This window comes from Lynx rufus, unplaced genomic scaffold (genome assembly GCF_022079265.1).
Source record: "Lynx rufus isolate CCGP_SWC_20201006 ecotype Redwood Valley unplaced genomic scaffold, mLynRuf1.p SCAF_14, whole genome shotgun sequence".
NCBI lineage: Eukaryota > Metazoa > Chordata > Mammalia > Carnivora > Felidae > Lynx > Lynx rufus.
In genome coordinates, this window is record NW_025814828.1 from 65,640,154 (window position 1) to 65,662,504 (window position 22,351).

The following is a 22,351-nucleotide window of genomic DNA, read 5'->3' on the forward strand; positions in this document are numbered from 1 at the left end:
CCGGCCCTCTGCAGGTCTGCAGGTCTAGGTGTCAAGTGTTGCAGCTGCACACGCACGGCGAGAATCAGGAGGAAGGAGGCTGCAAGGATAGGCCCAGGTCGGTGCGGGGGACAGCGTGGGGGGTGGATGAAGAGCCCAGTTCGAGACCCCCTCCCAACTCCACCATCCCTGTCCCCCGTCCTCCATTTTGCTGACTGCAGAAGCCTGGGGATATATTTGTAGGAAAATGGTGGGTTTGGGGGAGGTAGGACGGAGAAGTGAGAGAGGAGGAGGGTCCATACTGGAGGCCCCCTAGAGGGCGCACGGAGCGTTACAGGTGGGAAAATGATGACTTAAAAAACCTTTGATATCCAGGGCTCTGAAAGAGGAGTAGTAAGGCCTCTGTTCTAGGTGCTGATCTGTCCACCAAAACCTCAAACCCTTTGGTCTTTTGTCTCCTAGGAGTAATGGCGTCCAAAGAGGAACACGCAGTAAAAAATCTCAACATGGAAAATACCGACCAGGGAAATGAAAAAAATGATGACAATGAGCAAGTTGCTAATAAAGGAGATCCCTTGGCCCTCCCTTTGGAAACTGGTGAATATCGTATGCCTAGAGTAAATCATAGGCGGTTCCGTGTTAGGCAGCCCATCCTGCAGTATAGGTGGGATGTGATTCAGAGGCTTGAAGAGCCACAGGCAATGATGAGAGAAGAGAATATGGAAAGGATTGGGGAGGAGATGAGACAACTCATGCAAAAGCTGAAAGAAAAACAGTTCAGTCATAGTTTGCGGGCAGTTAGCACTGACCCCCCTCACCGTGACCATCATGATGAGTTTTGCCTTATGCCTTGAATCCTGATGTTTTCCCTGAGGTTCACAGGGAGACACCTGCTTTCTAAACTTACATGTTCATGATATACCTTTGTTGTAAACCTTTTGATGTCACTCATTCCTGGTGAGTCTATTATTACTTCTAGTTGAATGTTGTGTTTTTGACCCAATATGTAAGATTTTTGTTAGGGAAATTTTGCCTACTGCATGGAAAGATGCTCGTTATATATTGTGAAGCTAATAAAGCAGTTTAAAAAAAGCAACCTATGTATTTTATTATTGTATTTATATTTTATTTATTTATGTTTATATATTTAGTACATTAAGAGAAAAATGATGAAATTAAATATGTAAAAGGATTAATACAAGGACATATTTCTTTTATATATATATATATATATATATATGAAATTTATTGACAAATTGGTTTCCATACAACACCCAGTGCTCATCCCAAAAGGTGCCCTCCTCAATACCCATCACCCACCCTCCCCTCCCTCCCACCCCCCATCAACCCTCAGTTTGTTCTCAGTTTTTAACAGTCTCTTATGCTTTGGCTCTCTCCCACTCTAACCTCTTTTTTTTTTTTCCTTCCCCTCCCCCATGGGTTCCTGTTGAGTTTCTCAGGATCCACATAAGAGTGAAACCATATGGTATCTGTCTTTCTCTGTATGGCTTATTTCACTTAGCATTACACTCTCCAGTTCCATCCACGTTGCTACAAAAGGCCATATTTCATTTTTTCTCATTGCCACGTAGCATTCCATTGTGTATATAAACCACAATTTCTTTATCCATTCATCAGTTGATGGACATTTAGGCTCTTTCCATAATTTGGCTATTGTTGAGAGTGCTGCTATGAACATTGGGGTACAAGTGCCCCTATGCATCAGTACTCCTGTATCCCTTGGGTAAATTCCTAGCAGTGCTATTGCTGGGTCATAGGGTAGGTCTATTTTTAATTTTCTGAGGAACCTCCACACTGCTTTCCAGAGCGGCTGCACCAATTTGCATTCCCACCAACAGTGCAAGAGGGTTTACAAGGACATATTTCTGTGAGATGAGTTGATGTGTTTTATATTTTCTGTAGTTTTAGAAGAAATGGAAACTATTTTTTTAAGTTTATTTATTCTGAAAGAGAGACAGAGAGCAAGGTGGAGGAGGAGGCAGAGAGGGAGGGAGAGAGAAAATCCCAAGCAGGCTCTGTGCTGTCAGCATGGAACCCAACACGGGGCTCAAACCTACCAACCCTGAGATTATGACCTGAGCCAAAATCAAGAGTCAGACACTCAACCAACTGAGCCACCCAGGTGCCCCATAAATGGAAACTATTTTTTTTTTAAATTTTTTTTTCAATGTTTATTTTATTTTTGGGACAGAGAGAGACAGAGCATGAACGGGGGAGGGGCAGAGAGAGAGGGAGACACAGAATCGGAAACAGGCTCCAGGCTCTGAGCCATCAGCCCAGAGCCTGACGCGGGGCTCGAACTCACGGACCGCGAGATCGTGACTTGGCTGAAGTCGGACGCCCAACCGACTGCGCCACCCAGGCGCCCCGAATGGAAACTATTTTTAATGACCTTGTGAAAGCAGTAGGGTCCCTTAATAAATATTTCGTCATGAAATTTGGATATTTTAGCCAGATGAATAAATTTAGGAATTCTTTATAAATTGGGGACAATGTTTGCTTCACATGACTGTGAAACAAGATAAGGAGTGTGTATGAGCTGTGTTTACCTATTTTTGTCCTCATCCCCACCTATTAGGGAAGACCCCCTATCCCCAGATTTTCTGTTCAGTCACTTAGCAGAGTTTCCAATAGGTTTCACGAGTCTGGTATTCTTACTCTGCTAGTCAAGCTGAATTCTGCCTGACAAGAAGTAGGCCCTTAACAAAATACAATTAATAACGATTGAGTCAGGAGCTCTGAATTCTTGTCTCAGTTTAGTCCCTGAATAAAATAAACTTGAATATGTGGCTTCACTTATCTAGAAGGGATCACTTGCAATTCCTAAGGGAACAATAGATCCATTTAAGAATGTCTTGAAGTACTTGAAACTATCCTAATTTGTCATGGATGTGAAAATCACCTGAGGACTTTCTCAAAAATGTAGACTATTCGTCCTACCCTAAATCTACTGAATGGGGATCCAGAACATTAATTTCTAGGAAGGGTTCCTGGTGATTCTGATGCACATTAATGTCTAAAGGGCTACTGTGTGCATATATTTATTATGATCTTGATTCTTAAATAGGAACCGTAATGAAGAACATAAAAGTGAATATCTGAATTCAGTGGAGAGAAGTATTAAAATGCAAAGAGTGAGAAAATTAAAGAAAATTAAAAAGGCTTTAAGACTTACTACATAAAAATTGAAATTTAAAGTATGTACACTAAAAAGTTCATGGTGGTTCTCTTGTAGGGTATTGGGTGTTTTTTTTCTTTGTACTCAACTACATTTTTCTTAAAGAATATGGATTACTTGTGCAAAAAGAAATAAGTCAATAATAGATCCACATCCAATGAATTCTTCAGTGAGCTTATAAATGAAAGGCAATGTAGGCCCTTAAAATTATCAGTGACAGAACTTAATACAGATTTCAAATTATCCTTGGATATAGTATTCATGCCCTGGTGTAATTGTCCCTGCTGCTGAGTGGGCAAAATCACTAGATCTTACTTCCTATCAATAGATTACAACAAAAGTGATGTGACACCATTTCTGTGACTGTGTTACAGAAGATTGTGGTTTTGGTTTTACCAGAAGACTTCCTCCTTGTCCTCCCTTCCCATTTGCTGCCTTTGAAACAAATTCCTATGTTAAAGAGGCTCATATGGCAAAGAATTGACAGTATTTCTCAGCCAACAACCAGTGAGGAACTGGGACCCTCCGTCCAATAACCTTTGAGGAAGTGAATCTTGCTAAACAACATAGGCAAGTTTGGAAGCAGATCCTTGCCCTCTCAAACCTTCAGATAAGACCCTGGCCCTGGCCAACATATTGATATTCACAGTTAGCTGTCCTCAGCCAGTAAAAGCCAGCTTCAAGCACACCACCAGTGCCTCAGAACCCTCCCTTATCAAGGTGATTAAAACAAGGACATTACCAGTCAAGGAACATGAAAGATGATAATGAGAAAAGGAAAAAGTCTTTTGTAAAGGAGATGAATGAGCATAAAAGAGAGAAAGATAAGAGACAAAGGCAGAGGCATATAAAGTCCTAGTATATGTAGTATTCTTATGACTAAAAGGGACCAGAGGACTCTGTGGATGGGGGGAAGGGAGATTGAGATTGATTGGTAGATTACCTAGACATGAATACTCCTAGGCAACTTAAAGGAATGTTTGTAGAATGACAGACTTTGGAGTCAGGCAGACGTTAGCTCAAATACTGGCATCATCGCTTATAAGATTTGTGACCTTAAATACAATTGCTCAACTTCCCTTAGTTTCATTTTTCTAATCTGTAAAATATAGAAAATGTTCACCAAGATGCCAGTCATATATTAAGCTCTCAGTAAATGTTAGCTGTTAATGTTATAAAGCACATTAGGTGAAAATAAAAGCTTTAGTTCAGTAAGAATGAGTAGCCTAATATTTTAAAGTTAATAAAATTAGCAGATTTTTGAAAGTATATACTGATCCCAGAAGTCAAAATTTGGCGTAAAAGGGATTATATTTGGTAAAAACATAGTTTGTCCTGTACAATGCTGTACAATTTTTGAATCCTTGTCAACATTTAATAATTGAGAAATTGCACAGGAAAATCCAGATTCTAGGTTTCCACGAAAACTCAGGTCTGTCAACTCTGGGCCTGCATTCCCACATTGCACCGACTGGAGGGAGCTTACCAATGGCTTCAATCCTTTAGAAAGACACGTGTTTCAGTTTTATTTTTGTACCCAGCTTTTTTTAGATTATCTAGTTATCTCTCTGGCACTTCAATTTATACTCCCTAATTCATATCAACTGCATCTCAAAAGGAATTTGAAGGAACAGTTCAGTAAATAATTGGGGTTTGGTCCAATTTGGGACTCAAGACATTTTTATGTTTCAAATATGCAGTGTACAATATGGTAACAATGATATGCATGTGGTTATTAAAAACTTGAAATATGACTAATGCATATGAGATATGCAAAAGTGTAAAGCATACACAAGATTTTTTTTAAGTTTATTTTTGAGAGAGAGAGAGTGAACAGGGGAGGGGCAGAGAGGATCTGAAGTGGGCTCTATGCTGACAGCAGGGAGACTGATGTGAGGTTCACAGGCTCAATTCAAGAACCATAAGATCACAATCTGAGCCAAAGTCAGAACCACTCAGACTACTGAGCCACCTAGGTGCCCCAAGCATACACCAGATTTTAGATCCACAGTACCAAAAAAGAATGTAAAATATCTTAAAAAGTTTTATACTGATGACATGTTGAAATGATAGCATTTGGCTATAAGGTGTTAAATAAAATATAATGTTAAAATTAATGTTACTAGTTACTTTTTTACTTTTAAAGAATAGGTTCACTAGAAAAACTAAAATTAGATATATGGCTCACATTATATTTCTGTTGAACTGCACCATTCCAAATCATTTTAAGACATACCACGTTTTTATAATTAAAAAGTATTATTTAAAAATTTCTGATAATAAAGATAAGATGATACACATTCATTTTAGAAAGCCCAAAGGAAGATAAAGAAGAAAATTATTAAACCTAGTAAACATTGTTAAATATTTTAGTTTCTACACAAAACGTCCACAAATGGAATCTTGTTCTATAAAAATTGGATCATACTGTATATTCTATTTGTATGCTTCTTTTTCACCTAACATTTTTCAACGCTTTTTTTTATTTATTATTTTTGGGACAGAGAGAGACAGAGCATGAACGGGGGAGGGGCAGAGAGAGAGGGAGACACAGAATCGGAAACAGGCTCCAGGCTCCGAGCCATCAGCCCAGAGCCTGACGCGGGGCTCAAACTCACGGACCGCGAGATCGTGACCTGGCTGAAGTCGGACGCTTAACCGACTGCGCCACCCAGGCGCCCCTTCACCTAACATTTTAAGATAACCCTTTTCCATTATCTTTAATAATTATTTGAGACAAAGCTGTTATTTACATAAATTAAAAAATAATATAATAATAACAAAACTGGAAGAAAATATAGATTATTTAATTGAAGCACATTAAAGACATTTCTCAACATATAATTTAAGGCAGAATTATGTAGAAAATAACTTATTACATAAAAAATAAACTTTTATTTGATATAAGTGTAATTTAAAAAGGCAAATGAAATATTAGAAAAATAATATATAAGAAAGACAAAAAAGTTACTATCATAACTGAATAGTGAATTGGTTTAAATCAATCAGAAAAAGGGAAAACAAATATCATAATGGAAAAAAGTTAAAGTTAAACAATTTTACAATTGACTGATAGATATATGGAAAAAATTGTGTATCATTTGTAATCAAGGGTATATGAAAATGAGAATAAGAAAACATTTTCAAGTAACAAATTGGTAAATAATTTTAATAATAGCAACCAACATTTATTGACCATTATAATCTAAATATTTTGCATACCTTATTCAATTTCCCTAACCACATAAGTTGCATGAGGAAACTATTGTTAGGCCTATTTTATAGTTACAGAGAATGAACCACACACCCAAAGCCACATGACTGTTAAGTTGTGGAGCTGGAATTTGAACACAGACAGTGTGACGTTTGAATCCACACCATTATTAGTGATTTATACCTAGAGGTGAAGGGTTCTTTCATACAGTGAAAACACAAAGGAGCATGGGCACTTACATACAGGGCTGGTAAGAATGAGAATTGGTTCAACTTTTCTGAAAGATACTTTGAAAATATGTATCAAAAGTCTTTAAACAATTCTATAGTCTTGAACCAGAAATTCTATGCTTATGACTACACTCCAGGTGAGAAATCATACAAATGATCTGTACCAGATCTGTGAAAACAACCAACTAGGAAAGTATGAAAATAGAGATGGCCTGCATTGAACAATGCAGGCGTTAGGGGCACTCATACCCCACATAGTCAAAAATCCACATCTAACTTTTGACTCCCCAAGACCTAATTACTAATAACCTACTGTTGACTGTAACCCTTACCAAAAACATAAAGTCAATTAACACATATTCTGTATGTTATATAGATATATAACAATATACATTAGTCTATAATATATATTTTATATTATTCTTACAATAAAGTAAGCTAAAGAAAAGAAAATGTTATTAAGAAAATCATATAGAATAGAAAAGTATATTTACAGTACTGTACTACAAAATATTCATCTAGAAGTGGACCCACACAGTTCAAATCCATGTTGTTCAAAGGTCAACAGTATATGCAGTAGCAGGATATCTATTTTAGCATTTTTGGAAAACCAAAAAACTAGATATGACTTTAATACCTATAAATAAAGGAAAGATAAATACATAAGATGCAGTAATACTTTGGAAGGCTGTATAGTCATTATAAATAATGGAGTTATTTCAGTTATATTGGGCAGGGAATTTCAGCTGTATGTAAATAATAATTGACTGAAAAATGGCTTAAATATTAAGGAAGTTTACGATTTCACATAGCAGAAAGAGCAGGAGTAGGTAAGACAGGCTTCAGGGCTGACTGATTCAGGATGTTACCAAGGACCCAGGTTCCTTCCATCTCTGGTCCACTTCTACCATGTCTAGTGTCAGCTTCATCCTAAGGCTGGTGGTTACACCTTATACAACGGGATGGCTGCTTGTGGTGACTGAGGATACATTCTTTTCTGTTTTTGTCCCTCAGGACAGAAGGGAAAACCTCTCTCTCAACCATGGACAATATCTTCAATCTGACTGGGTCATTTTAAGATCATTGGCCATCCTCAACTAGTAACAATCCTCAGAGAAATTCCAAGTCCTGACAGGTTCAGAATAATTAGGCCTGCCTCCTGAAGTTACCAGTAAGGAGAGGTGGGGTGGAAATCTAGATGTTTGGAGTTCTGTTAAGGAGGGAAAGGAGAAGTTGATGTTGAGTAAGCATACACTACACTGGGAACTTCACAAATAGGAATGGCCTCTACTAGGCCCTCAGTGGGATATCAACAGCAGGATGACATATTGAATAACCTTTGAAAGGACAGGAGACAGAGCATAAAAAGCTAAAGTAGTCCAGAAAATGCCAACGCTCAAAGGGAAGAGAAAGAATTGAGAATGAGAATAAGAGCAAGAATAATGAAAATGATTAAGCAGAAGCTCCCCAACTGATAGAAATCAGGGATTCTTGGAACCCTGGGATTAAAAATCAAAACAAGGGGAAGTTTCTCCAGAGTACCAAGTCTAGTAAGACCATTAACTAGGGTTAAGTGGAAGTCATGTGGGTCTGTGCCTACAGAAACCCAAGAAACAGTCAGTGAGGAACAGAACCACATGGAGAGAATTACAAGAAAATATATATATATATATTTTTACAAAATTTCCACTGTTCTCACATTTGTAACACCTCCCTTCCCAGATTCTTTCCCCAATTAATGAACCAGTGCCAGATGTGTTGGGCACATCCCTTCCTCCAAACATAGGTAGAAAGTCAGCCTTGTATGTTATTGAATAGCATTTCTGAAAAGCAGACACTTGAGTTGTTTAAGCTTTGAATCTTATTGGGGTTTGTGGAGACTTCCACATTTTTTGCTCACTTGGCATGCTCATCACCTCTACCCCAGCAAAGCTACTTATTCTCCCTCACCAGCCCTTTCAAGAACTTCTCCTCACCCTGCCCACATTTCAAGGCTCAACCTAGGTTGTTCTTCCTCATGAAGCTGACAGAACCTTGTGGTTTTTAAATTTCTTTTCCCCCAGAAGTTGGCATGTGCAATAATGGACTTATCCAGGCACATCATGCTCTGCTTCCCTCATGATGTCTTGGATTGTTTTATAACTGTTTTGTATCTTTTACAGATTCTCTGAGTCATCAGTGAATTGATCTTCTTGTTTCTCCTCTTACCCTTCTTCAATCCAGTCTCTACATGGAAATCCAAGTAATATTTTATTATTTCATTTCATTTCATTTCATTTCATTTTCCAAGTAATATTATAAAGAAGGATTAGAACATGTTCTTCCCTTCAATTATGTCACTTAATGCCTCCATTGAATTTAAATACTTAAAACCAAATCAAAACTAATCTTTACCATGGCCTTCAGGCTCTGCAAAACCCAGCTCCTGGCCACTTCTCCCAATCAGCAGGGCTACTCTCCTCCTTTTTTGATAAGGTCCAGCCACACAGGCCTACTTTGGTTCTAAATGGGCCAAGGACTTCCCTGCCGTAGAGCTTGTGCACATGCTGTTATTCCTTCTGGAAGGCTAACTACTTCTCCCTGGCTAACTCTTATTTACCCTTTAGTACACAATATCATGGCTTCTGAGAGTACCTCTCTCATTCCCTGGTCTAGCCCCTCATGTTATCACCCAAAGAACCTTGTTCTCTATCACAATTTGAGATTATGTTTTTATAATGTTTCTTTCCTTTGACTAAACTTTACATTTCATCCTCAGAAGGACCTTGTCTACCTTATTCACAAGCACATATCCAGCATCTACTCCAGTGCCTGACACATGGTAGGTACCAAGAGACAGTAGGTTGAACTTAAATTGCCATTTTTAAGGCTAAAACCAGGCATATATCAGCAAACTCATAAAGCTCAACCTAATACTTTTTGAACAAATAAAAAATGAGGAAGGTGAATTATTGAGAAAAGAGAATAAGAAAATAGCTTGGGGAATGTGTTTTACTCCCACTTTACTATCTAAACTGTTTTAGGGTAGACTCAGGAATCTGGTTGAGTTGCTGACCCTGATACTTTCCCCTAAAGAAAGGAACACCTCTAATCCTTGTAATGAGTGTCTTTTCAGTGAATTCTTCAAAGTCCATGCCTTTCACCCATAGACCCTTGTGTCTATCGCCTCCCATGAGCTTTCATGTTTTATTCCCTTTTCACAATTAACTTTGACAACTAATTCATCAAGGGCATAGGGACTTCTACATGATGTGTCTTACTCCACTTCTGTGCTGGTAAGTTACCAAATTTTCTTTGCCAGATCACAGTAGTATGGAATATCTTGGAGGCAGAACAGACCTAAGGGATTTCAGGGGTGCTTCCACTTCACACTCTCATTTTCCCTTCCCTCTCTTATCCAGGGGAGAGCAAGTACAGCAATGGTGTGACCCTTGACTCATCAACAGTGTGACAGAGAGGAGGAGGGTCACAGAATATACAGGGGGAAGCAGAAGCTGAACAAAGTTTGAAAATTACAGTCTTGAGCCAAAAATATCAGGTTTTACAATAATTTCCTGGATATATCAAAAATAAAGAACTCAGTTCCAAGATCTAATGCTGGGGTATTGATTTGGACTACCACTATTTGATACACAGTAGGTGCTGCATAAATACACAATGAATAGATGAATAGTTGTTTTAGGATACATCACTGAATGAAAATCATTAAAGTATAACATCCTACAGGTTTTTTTTCCATCTGTGTGCATATATTTCAAACAGAAGTAGGTTCATTTGGTATATACTGTGTCAAAATCTCCCATTATGAAAAACAGCAGATTATTTTGTTGTTGATGATGTTGACTTTTGTCTTTCCAGGTTAAAGGTACACATTTCAACTTCTGGTTTCCAGTTCTGTATGTAGGGAGCTTTGAAGTCATCACTTCCATTCTCACAGCAACAAAAAGCTGACAAACCAAAAATCAGCAATTCTTAGACCATTGGACAATTGAAGCCACAAATCATACTACTGACCTCACCAACTGGAGAGATAGACAGATGTATATAGGGAACCACAGGTTATTGGAGCAGAAATTCTGGAGCAGATCAATGTTGAAGCCAGAACCATGGTAGGTAAATAAACTATAATTGATGAATTGTTAGAGGCTTATTGTTGATAAGCTTAAGAATTAAAAACTCTAGGTGGATCCAATATTAAGAGGCACTCCATGTTTTCATGCGTTTTACTTCCAAGAGCCCTACAAGCCACTCACAATGAAGATCAGAGAAAAAATATCTTCCTGTTTCCAGCAAGAGGGTAATATAGCCATTTAAAAATACACCCGAAGAATTCTGTTCTTTTTAAAAAGAGCTGCCTTCAAATAAACTTAACCAAAATGAGTAAAATAAAATACTCAACCCCAGCTACTCTAGACTTCCATGTGGGGGAAGGGAAATTCTCAACTTCAGTTGTCTCCAGGTTACCAGGTAGATAAATGAAAATATCCATCTCTAGTCTTCCGGACTCACCTAATTGTTGGGGAGATCTGAGAACCACTTTTGAAGGTCACAGCCCATTTCACAAGCTCACTAAAAGACTGAAACTTAATCATAGGATAATAGAAACTTCACTTCCCCCCACATTTTACCACTACATCAATAAGCCTCTTGTAAAATAACAGGGACATAAAATGGAGAAAAAATGCAATTATCAAAACCTACTAAAAAGAAGTCTCTAGGAAAATCCAAAGTTGACAGTAAAGGCAAAACAAGGACACCAGAGGAAATTTTGGTCTGTGATACCTACAGCTAAAGTAGTAAATACAGACTAACTTCTAGTCAGGTAAACATAAATCTCACACTAAAGACCTAAGTATGTCAATTCTTATTACTCAGTACATTATGTATGGCTTTTAACAAAAAAGTACAAGGCATACCAAAAGACAATTTTTTTCAAAGAAAGAAAGGACCATACTCTGGCAGAAATTTTAAAATAACAAACCAGGAATTTATGCTGAGGGTTCTAACAGAAAAAGTGGACAACATGCAAGAAAAAGTAGGTATTGTAAGCATAAATATGGAAAGAATCAAAAGAAAATGCTAGAAGTTAAGAACATTTAGGAATTTAATGTTCTTTAACAACATTAAGAAAGTTAAATGGAGACTGTCTTTTGACAGGTTCATCAACAGATATGACATGAATGAAAAAAAATAGCGAGTTTAAAAATATGTCAATAGAAACTTCCCAAACTAAAATGAAAAACAAAAAGAATGAAAATTACAGATAGAAAAAACTATCTAATAATAGTGGGATAATTACAAAAGTTTAACATATATATGATAGGAATACCAGAATTAAAAGAAAAAAAGGAGGGACACTGGGTGTCTCAGTCGGTTAAGTGTCCAACTCTGGCTCAGGTCATAATCTTGTGGTTCATGATTTCAAGCCCCTCATTGGTCTGGGTGCTGACAGCTCAGAGCCTGAAGCCTACTTCAGATTCTGTGGCTCCCTCTCTCTATTTCCCTTCCCCGCTTGCACTCCATCTCTCTCTCTCTCTCTCTCTTTCATTCTCTCAAAAATAAATAAAAATATTTATAAAACAATAAAAGAGAAAAAGAATTTTCCAAAAGTAGTGACAGACACTATATAACAGATAAAGAAAGCTCAAGGATACCAAACAATATAAATACACACACACACAAATAAATGTATACCAAGGCATGTAATATTCAAACTACAGGAAATCAAAGACAAAGAGAAAGATCTTGAAAAGCCAAAGAAGGGGAAAAACATCTCACCATATAGAATAGCAAGGATAAAAATTACCTGGGACTTCTCTTCAAAAACCATTCAAGCAAAAAGAGAGAGAAATAAGTTATTTGAAGTGTTTAAAGGAAAACTTACTTGTCTAAAATTCTTTACCCAAAGAAATTACCCCTCAAAAGTGAGAGAGAGAGAGAGAAACCTGGGTGGCTCAGTCAGTTAAGCATCCAACTCTTGATTTTGGCTCAAGTCATAATCTTGTGATTCATGAGACTGAGCCCCATGTTGGTGTCTGTGATGACAGTGCAGAACCTGCTTGGGATTCTCCCTCTCCCCCTTTCTCTGTCCCTCCCCTACTCTCTCTCTCTCTCCAAAATAAATAAATATATTTTTTAAATGAAGGAGAGATAAAGACTTTTCCAGACACAAACAGTGAGTTTCATTGTTTTATGTTAGATACAGGAATTCAAGGATGGTTCAACATGTGACATTAATCAATGTAATGCACCATATTAACAGAATGAATGAAGGAAGAAAACCACATGACAATTACAATTGATAAGAGAAAAGCATTTGACAAAATTCAATACCCTTTCATGATAAAAAAAAATTCAATAGACTAAGAATAGAAGAAACCCACCTTAACACAATAAAAACCATACATGAAAAACTCACAGTGATTATCATGCTTAATGGTGAAAGACTGAAAGCTTTCCCTATAATATTAGGAAGAAGGCAAGGATGTCTATTTTCATCATTTTTATTCAACATATTACTGGAAGTTCTAGCCAGAGCAATTAGGCAAGAAAAAAAAAGACATCCAAATTGGAAAGGAAGAAGTAAAATTATCTGTCTTTGTAGATATCATATTATATGTAGAAAACCCTAAATATCCCTCCTCAAAAAAACTATTAGAACCAATAAACAAATTAAGCAAATTATAAGGATACAAAGTTGATGTGCAAAAATCAATTGTGTTTCTGCACTCTAACAATATAATCTGAAAAGGAAATTATGTGAACAATTCTGCTTACAACTTAGCCAAGCCATTCATGAGTCTTTTGAGACTTGTACAATGAAAACTACAAAACAGTGCTGAAAAAATTGAAGAAGATGTAAGTAAATGGAAACACACTTGATGTTCATGGATTTGAAGACATAAACCTGTTCAAATATCAATATTTCCAAAGCAATCTACAGATTCAATGCAATCCCCATTAAAAACCAATTACTTTTTTTTTCAGGTACAAAAAAATTTTAAAATTCATATGGAATCTCAAGGGACCCTTAATGGCCCAAAACAACCATGAAATAGAAGAAAAATATGCGTTACCCTCACTGCTTAATTTGAAAACTTACTACAAAGCTGCAGTCAGTAATCAAAGAATTTGGTATTGGCATGAAAACATACATACACCAAAGGAATGGAATAGAGTGTCCAGAAATAAGCCTTAACATACATAATCAAATAATTTACAAAAATAAGTAGAAGTACATAGGTGGTTCAGTTAAGTGTCTGACTTTTGATTTTGGCTCAGGTCATAATCTTATGGTTTGTGAGATCAGCCCTGCATTGGGCTGTATGCTGACAGCATGGAGACTGCTTGGGATTCTCTCTTTCCTCTCTCTCTGCCCCTCCCCCTCACTTGCATGCTCTTTCACAAAAATAAATAAACATTAATTTTTTTTTAAGTAATCCCTACATCCACTATGGGGCTCAAACTCACAACCTTGACATCAAGAGTCAAATATTCTATCAACTGAGCCAACCAGGTGCCTCTATGGTCAAATGATTTTTGACAGAGTTAACAAGACCATTTAATGGTGAAAGGAGAGTATCTTCAACAAATGGTGCTGAAAAACTGGTATCCATATGAGAATGAATGAAGTTGAACCTTTACCTAACAATATGTATATATATAAATTAACTCAAAATGGATCAAAATCTTAAATGTGATTTCTAAAACACTAAAGATCTGAAAAGAAAACAAAAGCTTCACAACATTGGATTTGGTAATGGTTTCTTGGATATGACACCAAGGACACAAGTAAAAAGCATTAGAAAAATTGTACTTCATAAACATTTTCTAAATTTGTGCATCAAAAGACACTATAAGCAAGGTAAAAAGCAATACACAGTATGAGAGAAAATATTTTCAAATCATATGTTTAATAAAGGATTACTATCCAGATTATATAGAGGACTCCTAAAATTCAAAAACAAAAAGCAAGCAACTTAATTCAAAATTCAGTGAATAGACATTTCTCCAAAGATATACAGATGGCCAATAAGCACATACAAAAATCTTAACATCACTAATCACTAGGGAAGTGCAAAGTGAAAGTATATGGGATACCACCTCTTAACTTTTAGGATTGCTACCATCTGAAAAACAAAACAAAACAACACAAATTGGTGAGGTTGTGTACCCTTGTGCACTGTTGATGGAAATCTCAAATAGTACAGCCTCTGTGGAAAACAGTATGGTGGTTCCACAAAAATTTTAAAGTAGCATTACCATACTATTCATCAATTACTTTTCTGGACATATAACCAAAAGAATATACAGCAAGATCTCTTAAGAGATATTTGTACACCCATGTTTATAGCAGCATTATTCATGATAGCTAAAATGTGGAACAACCTAAATGTTCATTGACAAATGAATGGATAAGCAAAATGTGGTATATACATACAACGGAATATTATTCAGCCTTAAAAAGGAAGGAAATTCTGACATATGCTACAGTATAGATGAACCTTGAGGACATTACGCTAAGTGAAATAGTCACAAGATATAAATACTGTATGAGTCCACTTACATGAAGCACTTAAGGTAGTCAAAATTATAGAGACAGCAAGTATAATGGTGGTTGCCAGGGGCCGGTGTGAGGAGAAAATGAGAAGTTATTATTTAATGGGGATAAAGTTTCAGTTATATAAGAAGAAAAAAATTATGGACATAGATGGTTGTAATGGTTGTATGACATTATGAATGTACTTAATATCACTGAACTACCCCCAAAAAATTATTGTTTCCTTTTTTTTCTGTACCTCTTCTAAATAGAGTCATTAAACTCAGGAGCAGGAATAGAACAGGTTTTACACTGTCTTTACACTTTAGTTTAAAGTCACCTAGTAAAATGACAGGACAGAGGAAGTCACCTCAAAAGGAACAACAGGAAGAAGTAATAGCCAGGAATTTAATCAATACAGATATAAGATGTCTGAACTGGAATTTAAAACAGTTATAAAGATACTAGCTGGGGGGTGTCTGGGTGGCTCAGTTGGTTAAATTTTCAACTTCGGCTCAAGTCATGATCTTGCAGTTTGTGAGTTCAAGTCTGGCATGGGGCTCTGTGCTGACAGATCAGAGCCTGGAGCCTGCTTCAGATTATGTGTCTCCCACTCTTTCTGCCCTTTCCCTACTCGTGCTGTCTCTGTCTCTCTCAAAAATAAATAAACATTAAAAATAATTTTTAAAAAATATACTAGATGGACTTGAGAAAAGTACAGAAGACACTAGAGTATCCCTTACTGCAGCGATACCACCTCACACTTGTCAGAATGGTTAAAGTTAACAACACAGGAAACAACAGATGTTGATGATGATTCTGAGAAAAGGGAAACTTTTAAACTGCTGGTGGGAAGGCAAACTGTGGCAGTCACTCTGGAAAACAATATTGAGTCTCCTCAAAAAGTTAAAAATACAATTACCCCATGACCCAGCAATTGTACTATGAAGTATTTAACCAAAAGGTACAAAATTACTGATTCAAAGGGGTACATGCACCCTGATGTTTTAACTCCATTATCAATAGCAAAATCATTGAAAGTGTCCAAATATACATCGACTGTTGAATGGATGAAGATGTGGCATTTATATATATATATGGTATGTATGTATATATATGTATGTATATACATATTTGTATGTATACATATATGTATATACATATATGTATATATGTATGTATATGTATGTATATATATGGTGTGTATATATATATACATATATACATATATATGTATATATATATCAGAGGAGACAGAACTATTCTTCTGGAAACTGAGGACAGGTGTTGGTGGGGGGCATGCCTAAAAGGATGGAGACAAATGTACCTATCCCTGAAAATGCTAGCACCTTACCATCCTTTCACAGAAGGTATAAGTGGAAGACAGTTGTGAGGGGCACCATTTGAAAGATCAGGGTACAGTCTGACAGCCCTGTGGCCCATGAATGATTGGCTTGGATGAAAGAAAAGGAAACTTCCTCAACCTGATAAATAACATCTCACTTAATCTGCCCTCAGCTAGGTTACCATCCATTCCCCCTACCAATTCCCCCAAAGTGAAAAATTATCTGGCTCTTTCCCCAGCAGGAGGCCGGTCATGCAGTATTTAGAATTAAAAACCCAACTGGATCTTCAAAGTCCTGTCCCCAATATCAGACATAGTTTTTGGTCATCCCACTCCTAAAAGAATTTTAGTGCTGGAAATTAAGATAAAATGTTTTTACTTTTTTACATATGAAAAATGTAGTCAGATATAAATAATAAAATGCAAATAATTCCACTTCTGACTGATAACCATTGCAATATATACATGTCATTAATATTTCTGTGATTTTTGTTTTAAAAAATCTCCTACTATACAGGAGGTTTGTGAGCATTCATATATAGCATAATCATATATAATAATATAATACATAAACATATATAGTATATAAGCCTATGTTTTAACATATAGAGATACAGCTAACTACTTTCAATATTATATATGTATATATGATTTGCAATGAGAAAATGCCTCAAGAGTTATTATTATTATCTTTGATTATTATTCATTTGCATTATTTTTCCATATATGTGCATAGATGCACATATGTATGTATTACATATATGATAAAAATTAAATGGAACTATACTGAAGATGCTTTAGTATATAACTGCTCTTTTCTAAATATTTTACCAAAGAGGTCTTCACTCATATCAGATGACATCTTTATGACCCATAGAGTATACAAAGTTTCAAAGTACAAGGGATTAATGCCATGTAATTTATTTGCCACACCAGTCATAAAAAGAATTTTAGTAACCACTGAGAAGATAATATATTTATCCCTTTACATGTAGAAGGAGTCTTCTGGGTATGTTGGTAGCATGTATATTTCAATCAAATATAAAGAAGAAAGTGCATATAATCAGGGATTCACACTAAACGCTGACATCTAGTATAATAAATAGTTGTAATATCAATATTTCTGCATTTCAGCTTTTTCATTGGCTTGAAAAAAATGTACCCTATGAGGTTTTTATAAGGATTTCATGAGTTTGCATAAGTGAGACACTTCAGAAATGTTTCTGGCATAAAGCAGGTGCTCAATCAATATTTGCATTACTAATCACTACATATTCTTCATATATGCATATAAATTCACACATATATAAACTGCATATAAATTTTTAGCCAAATTGTATCATGTTGCATATGCTGTGAGAAAAAAAATCCTACTTTATCCATATGGCTAGTTAGCAAGTAAAAATGCTGATCAAAATCATTATTCATTGGGAAAATCCAAACTAAAACTATAATGCTATGTCCTCTGCAATAGCTGAAATTAAAACTAACTAACTAACTAACTAACCCAACTGTTGATGAAGATTTGGAGTAAGTGGAGATCTCTATACTGCTGATAGGGTATGAATTGATACAAGCACTTTGTAAAACACTATCTATTAAGGCTGAACTTACACACATCTGATAGCCTATCAACTACACTCATAGGCATATTCTCAATAATTAATAATATATGCACAAAAATGCTCATAGAAGCATCATTCATAATAATCCAAAGCTTAAAACAACCAAATGCCCATCAACAAGAATGGATAAATTAAGTATGGTGAAGTCGAAGAATGGAATACTGTAGAGTAATGAAAATAAACAAACTGTCACAAAATGTGATAATCTGAATAACTCCAACAAGCCTAAAGAAGTCAGACACAAAACAGTTCATACTGTATGATTTCCTTTTTTTAAAGATCAAAAACAAACTAATCTATGACATTAGCAATCAGAATAGTACTGAACTTTGTTTTTTTTATTTTATTTTTTTCAGCTTTTTAACAAATTTTATTTAATTTTTTTTTAATTTGCATCCAAGTTAGCATATAGTGCAACGATTATTTCAGGGGTAGATTCCTTAATTGCCCTTACCCATTTAGCCCATCCTCCCACCCACAATCCCTCCAATAATCCTGTTTGTTCTCCATAGTTAAGAGTCTCTTACGTTTTGTCCCCCTCCCTGTTTTTATATTATTATTCCCTCCCTTCCCTTATGTTCATCTGTTCTCTGTCTTAAAGTCCTCATATGAGTGAAGTCATATGATATTTTTCTTTCTCTGATTGATTTTGCTTAGCATAATACCCTCTAGTTCCATCCACATAGTTGCAAATGGCAAGATGTCATTCTTTTTGGATTGCTGAGTAAATACTCCATTGTGTATATATACCACATCTTCTTTATCCATTCATCCATAGATGGACACTTGGGCTCTTTCCATACTTTGGCTATGTTTGATAGTGCTGCTATAAACATTGGGGTGCATGTGCCCCTTCGAAAGAGCATACCTGTATCCCTTGGATCAATACCTAGTAGTGCAATTGCTGGGTCATAGGGTATTTCTTTTTTTAATTTTTTGGGGAACCTCCTTACTATTTTCCAGAGGGGCTGCACCAGTTTGCATTCCCACCAGCAGTGCCAAAGAGATCCTCTTTCTCCGCATCCTCGCCAACATCTGTTGTTGCCTGAGTTGTTAATGTTAGCCATTCTGACAGGTGTGAGGTGGTATCTCATTGTGGTTTTGATTTGTATTTCCCAGATGATGAGAGATGTTGAGCATTTTTTTCACGTGTCGGTTGGCCATCTTGATGTCTTCTTTGGAGAAGTGTCTATTCATATCTTTTGCCCATTTCTTCACTGGATTATTTGCTTTTTGGGTGTTGAGTTTGATAGGTTCTTTATAGATCTTGGATACTACCCCTTTATCTGATGTCATTTGCAAATATCTTCTCCAATTCCACCAGGTGCCTTTTAGTTTTGCTGATTGTTTCCTTCACTGTGCAGAAGCTTTTTATTTTGATGAGGTCCCAATAGTTCATTTTTGTTGAACAAAAATAGTTCATTTTGTTTCCCTTGCCTCTGGAGATGTGTTGAGTAAGAAGTTGCTGCGGCCAAGATCAAAGAGATTTTTGCCTGCTTTCTCCTCAAGGATTTTGATGGCTTCCTGTCTTACATTTAGGTCTTTCATCCATTTTGAGTTTATTGAGTAGTGAACTTTGCATAGAGGCAGTGTAGTAATGGCCTGGAGGAGAACATGGAAGAGCCCTCTGGGGTACTAATAAAGTTCTATATCTGGATTGGGATGGTGTTTATATTGTGGTGTTTATGAAAACTACTGCTATTTGACTCAGACCCTGTACAGCCCTGATACCCCATGTTTCTGAGAGATTAAGGGTTTGGCTAAGCATTTTTATTTTACAGAGTGAGTGGAAACTTCCTAGTGTTAATGGTGTGCATCTTCAGCATACATCTGTGGATATTTCAGGTAAAACTTGTAGATACTCTCACATTTAGATCTTGAATTTGAAAGAGACAGTTAATCATCTCAAGACAAAAACTATAGGCATTGACTGTCCAGGCCTAATGGTGGTTAACAAGTTATCTTCGAGGAAACCAGCTCAGATCTTGACGTTTGTTCTCCTTACCTATCCCCAACACCAAAATTAAACAACTAATGAGCAAACAAAAACACAGAGGTTCTGATGTTCAGTCAAGTTTGTAAACAATCAACCTACAAGGTATCATCCAGGGCACCTGGGTGGCTCAGTCAGTGAAGCGTCTGACTTTATCTTAGGTCATGATCTCATAGCTCATGAGTTAGAACCCCTCATCCAGCTCTGTGCTGGCAGCTCAGAGCCTGGAGCCTGTTTCAGATTCTCTCTCTCTCTCTCTCTCTCTCTCTCTCTCTGTCTCTGTCTGTCTCTTTCAAAAATAAATAAACATTAAAAAAATTTTTACAGGGTAGCATCCTGATTCTGTGGCCACAGTGTTTGAGGCTCTCAGAGACTTAGCTGGCCCTATCTACCCATAATTTCTCAATTTATCTATCAACGTACAATTAAGCAATACTGGATTATCTATGGTAACCACCAAATATACTTTTGAACATTCTCTAATCTGTACCATAGATCAGACCTGGAATGCCCCCTTGGAGACCTATCCAAGGTCTATTTGACTATTTATCCTTTCTCAGCTCAAATGGCTCCTCCTTCTTGAAGCTTCACTGACAATCCTGTCTTACCATTTGAAGGTACCACCCCATTCTCTGTTCACCCACCCACCCATATTGCCCTGATGCATTTGGTGCAAAGACTACCAGGAAAGAATGATAAATATCAGAAGGTGGTAAATTTGGATAATGAGTATCTTGGTTTCTATAAAATTATTCCTTGTACTGTATTGCACATGTTTGTCATACTGCATTTAAAAATAACTGTTAGTGAAAGTGTGGGCATTATTTATAATACACTGTGTGTGAGAATCTAAATTTCACAGTCTTTCTGGAGGGCAAGTGACAGTCACAGAGCTTCATGGAACTGATTTGATGATTGTGAAATTTGGTTAAGAATCCAAAACTTTCAGTAGTTTTCAGCGGGAGCTGTGTTGGCGCTTTGAGGGTGGAGCGATCTTCCGTGTAAGGCATCAACCACATTTGTCATTTAACAACTTTTGTTACACTAATACACTGGGATTTTATTCACCCTAAAAAGAATTAAATGTTTCTATATATGCATATAATTTATGCGTGATTCTGTGTGATGGAAATTTAAATAAATCAATTTTTGCATTTTGTTTAAGACTTAGGGAAACTATCACACTCATGTTGGTTATGAAGTTGATTATGAAATGTTATGAAATGTTGATTAAGAACTTGCTGCAGCCGAGGTCAAAGAGGTTTTTTTTTCCTGCTTAATTCTCTAGTATTTTGATGGCTTGCTGTTTTACCTTTAGGTCTTTCACCATTCTGAGTTTGTTTTTTTATGATGTTAAGAAAGTGGTCCAGGTTCATTCTTCTGCATCTCGCTGTCCAGTTTTCCCAACACCACTTGCTGAAGAGACTGTATTCCACTGGATATTCTTTTCAGCTTTACCAAAGATAAGTTGGCCATACATTTCTGGGTCTATTTCTGGGTTCTCTATTCTGTTCCATTGATCTAAGTGTCTGTCTTTATACCAGTACCACACTTGTCTTGATGATTACAGCTTTGTAATACATCTTGAAGTCCCGAACTGTGATGGCTTCAGCTTTGGTTTTCTTTTTCAGGATTGCTATGACTATTCAGGATCTCTTCTGGATTCATACAAATTTTAGGTTTGTTTGTTCTAGCTCTGTGAAGAATGCTGGTGTTATTTTGATAGGGTTGCAGTGAATATGTAAATTGTTTTGGGTAGTATCGACATTTTTTTAAGGTATACAATATTATCCTTTTTTATTTTATATTATTTTAATTTTAAATTTAATTTTTTTTTATTTTTTAAAATTTATATCCAAATTAGTTAGCATGTAGTGCAACAATGATTTCAGGAGTAGATTCCTTAATACACTTTACCCATTTAGCCCATGCCCCCTCCCACAATGCCTCCAGTAATACTCAGTTTTTTTCTCCATATTTATGAGTCTCTTCTGTTTTGTCCCCCTCCCTGTTTTTATATTATTTTTGTTTCCCTTCCCTTATGTTCATCTGTTTTGTCTCTTAAAGTCCTCATATGAGTGAAGTCAAATGATTTTTGTCTTTCTCTGATGGACTAATTTCACTTAGCATAATAACTTCCACTTCCATCCACGTAGTTGCAAATGGCAAGATTTCATTCTTTTTGATTGCCAAGTAATATTCCATTATATATATTTTCTTTATCCAT

At 36.3% G+C, this 22,351-nt stretch overlaps 1 protein-coding gene across 1 annotated transcript; it reads left to right on the forward strand.

Moving 5' to 3' along the window:
- Positions 1-446: 446 nt before the first annotated feature.
- Positions 447-1,027, forward strand: LOC124509162 (protein BEX1-like). The gene has a single exon (XM_047075733.1). It carries the CDS (start codon positions 447-449, stop codon positions 831-833), a length of 387 nt encoding a protein of 128 aa, XP_046931689.1. The 3' UTR covers positions 834-1,027.
- Positions 1,028-22,351: the final 21,324 nt, after the last annotated feature.

What these genes read in the sequence shown, in the direction of transcription:
- LOC124509162 (XM_047075733.1), top strand. Translation starts at nt 447, where the DNA reads ATGGCGTCCAAAGAGGAACACGCAGTAAAAAATCTCAACATGGAAAAT.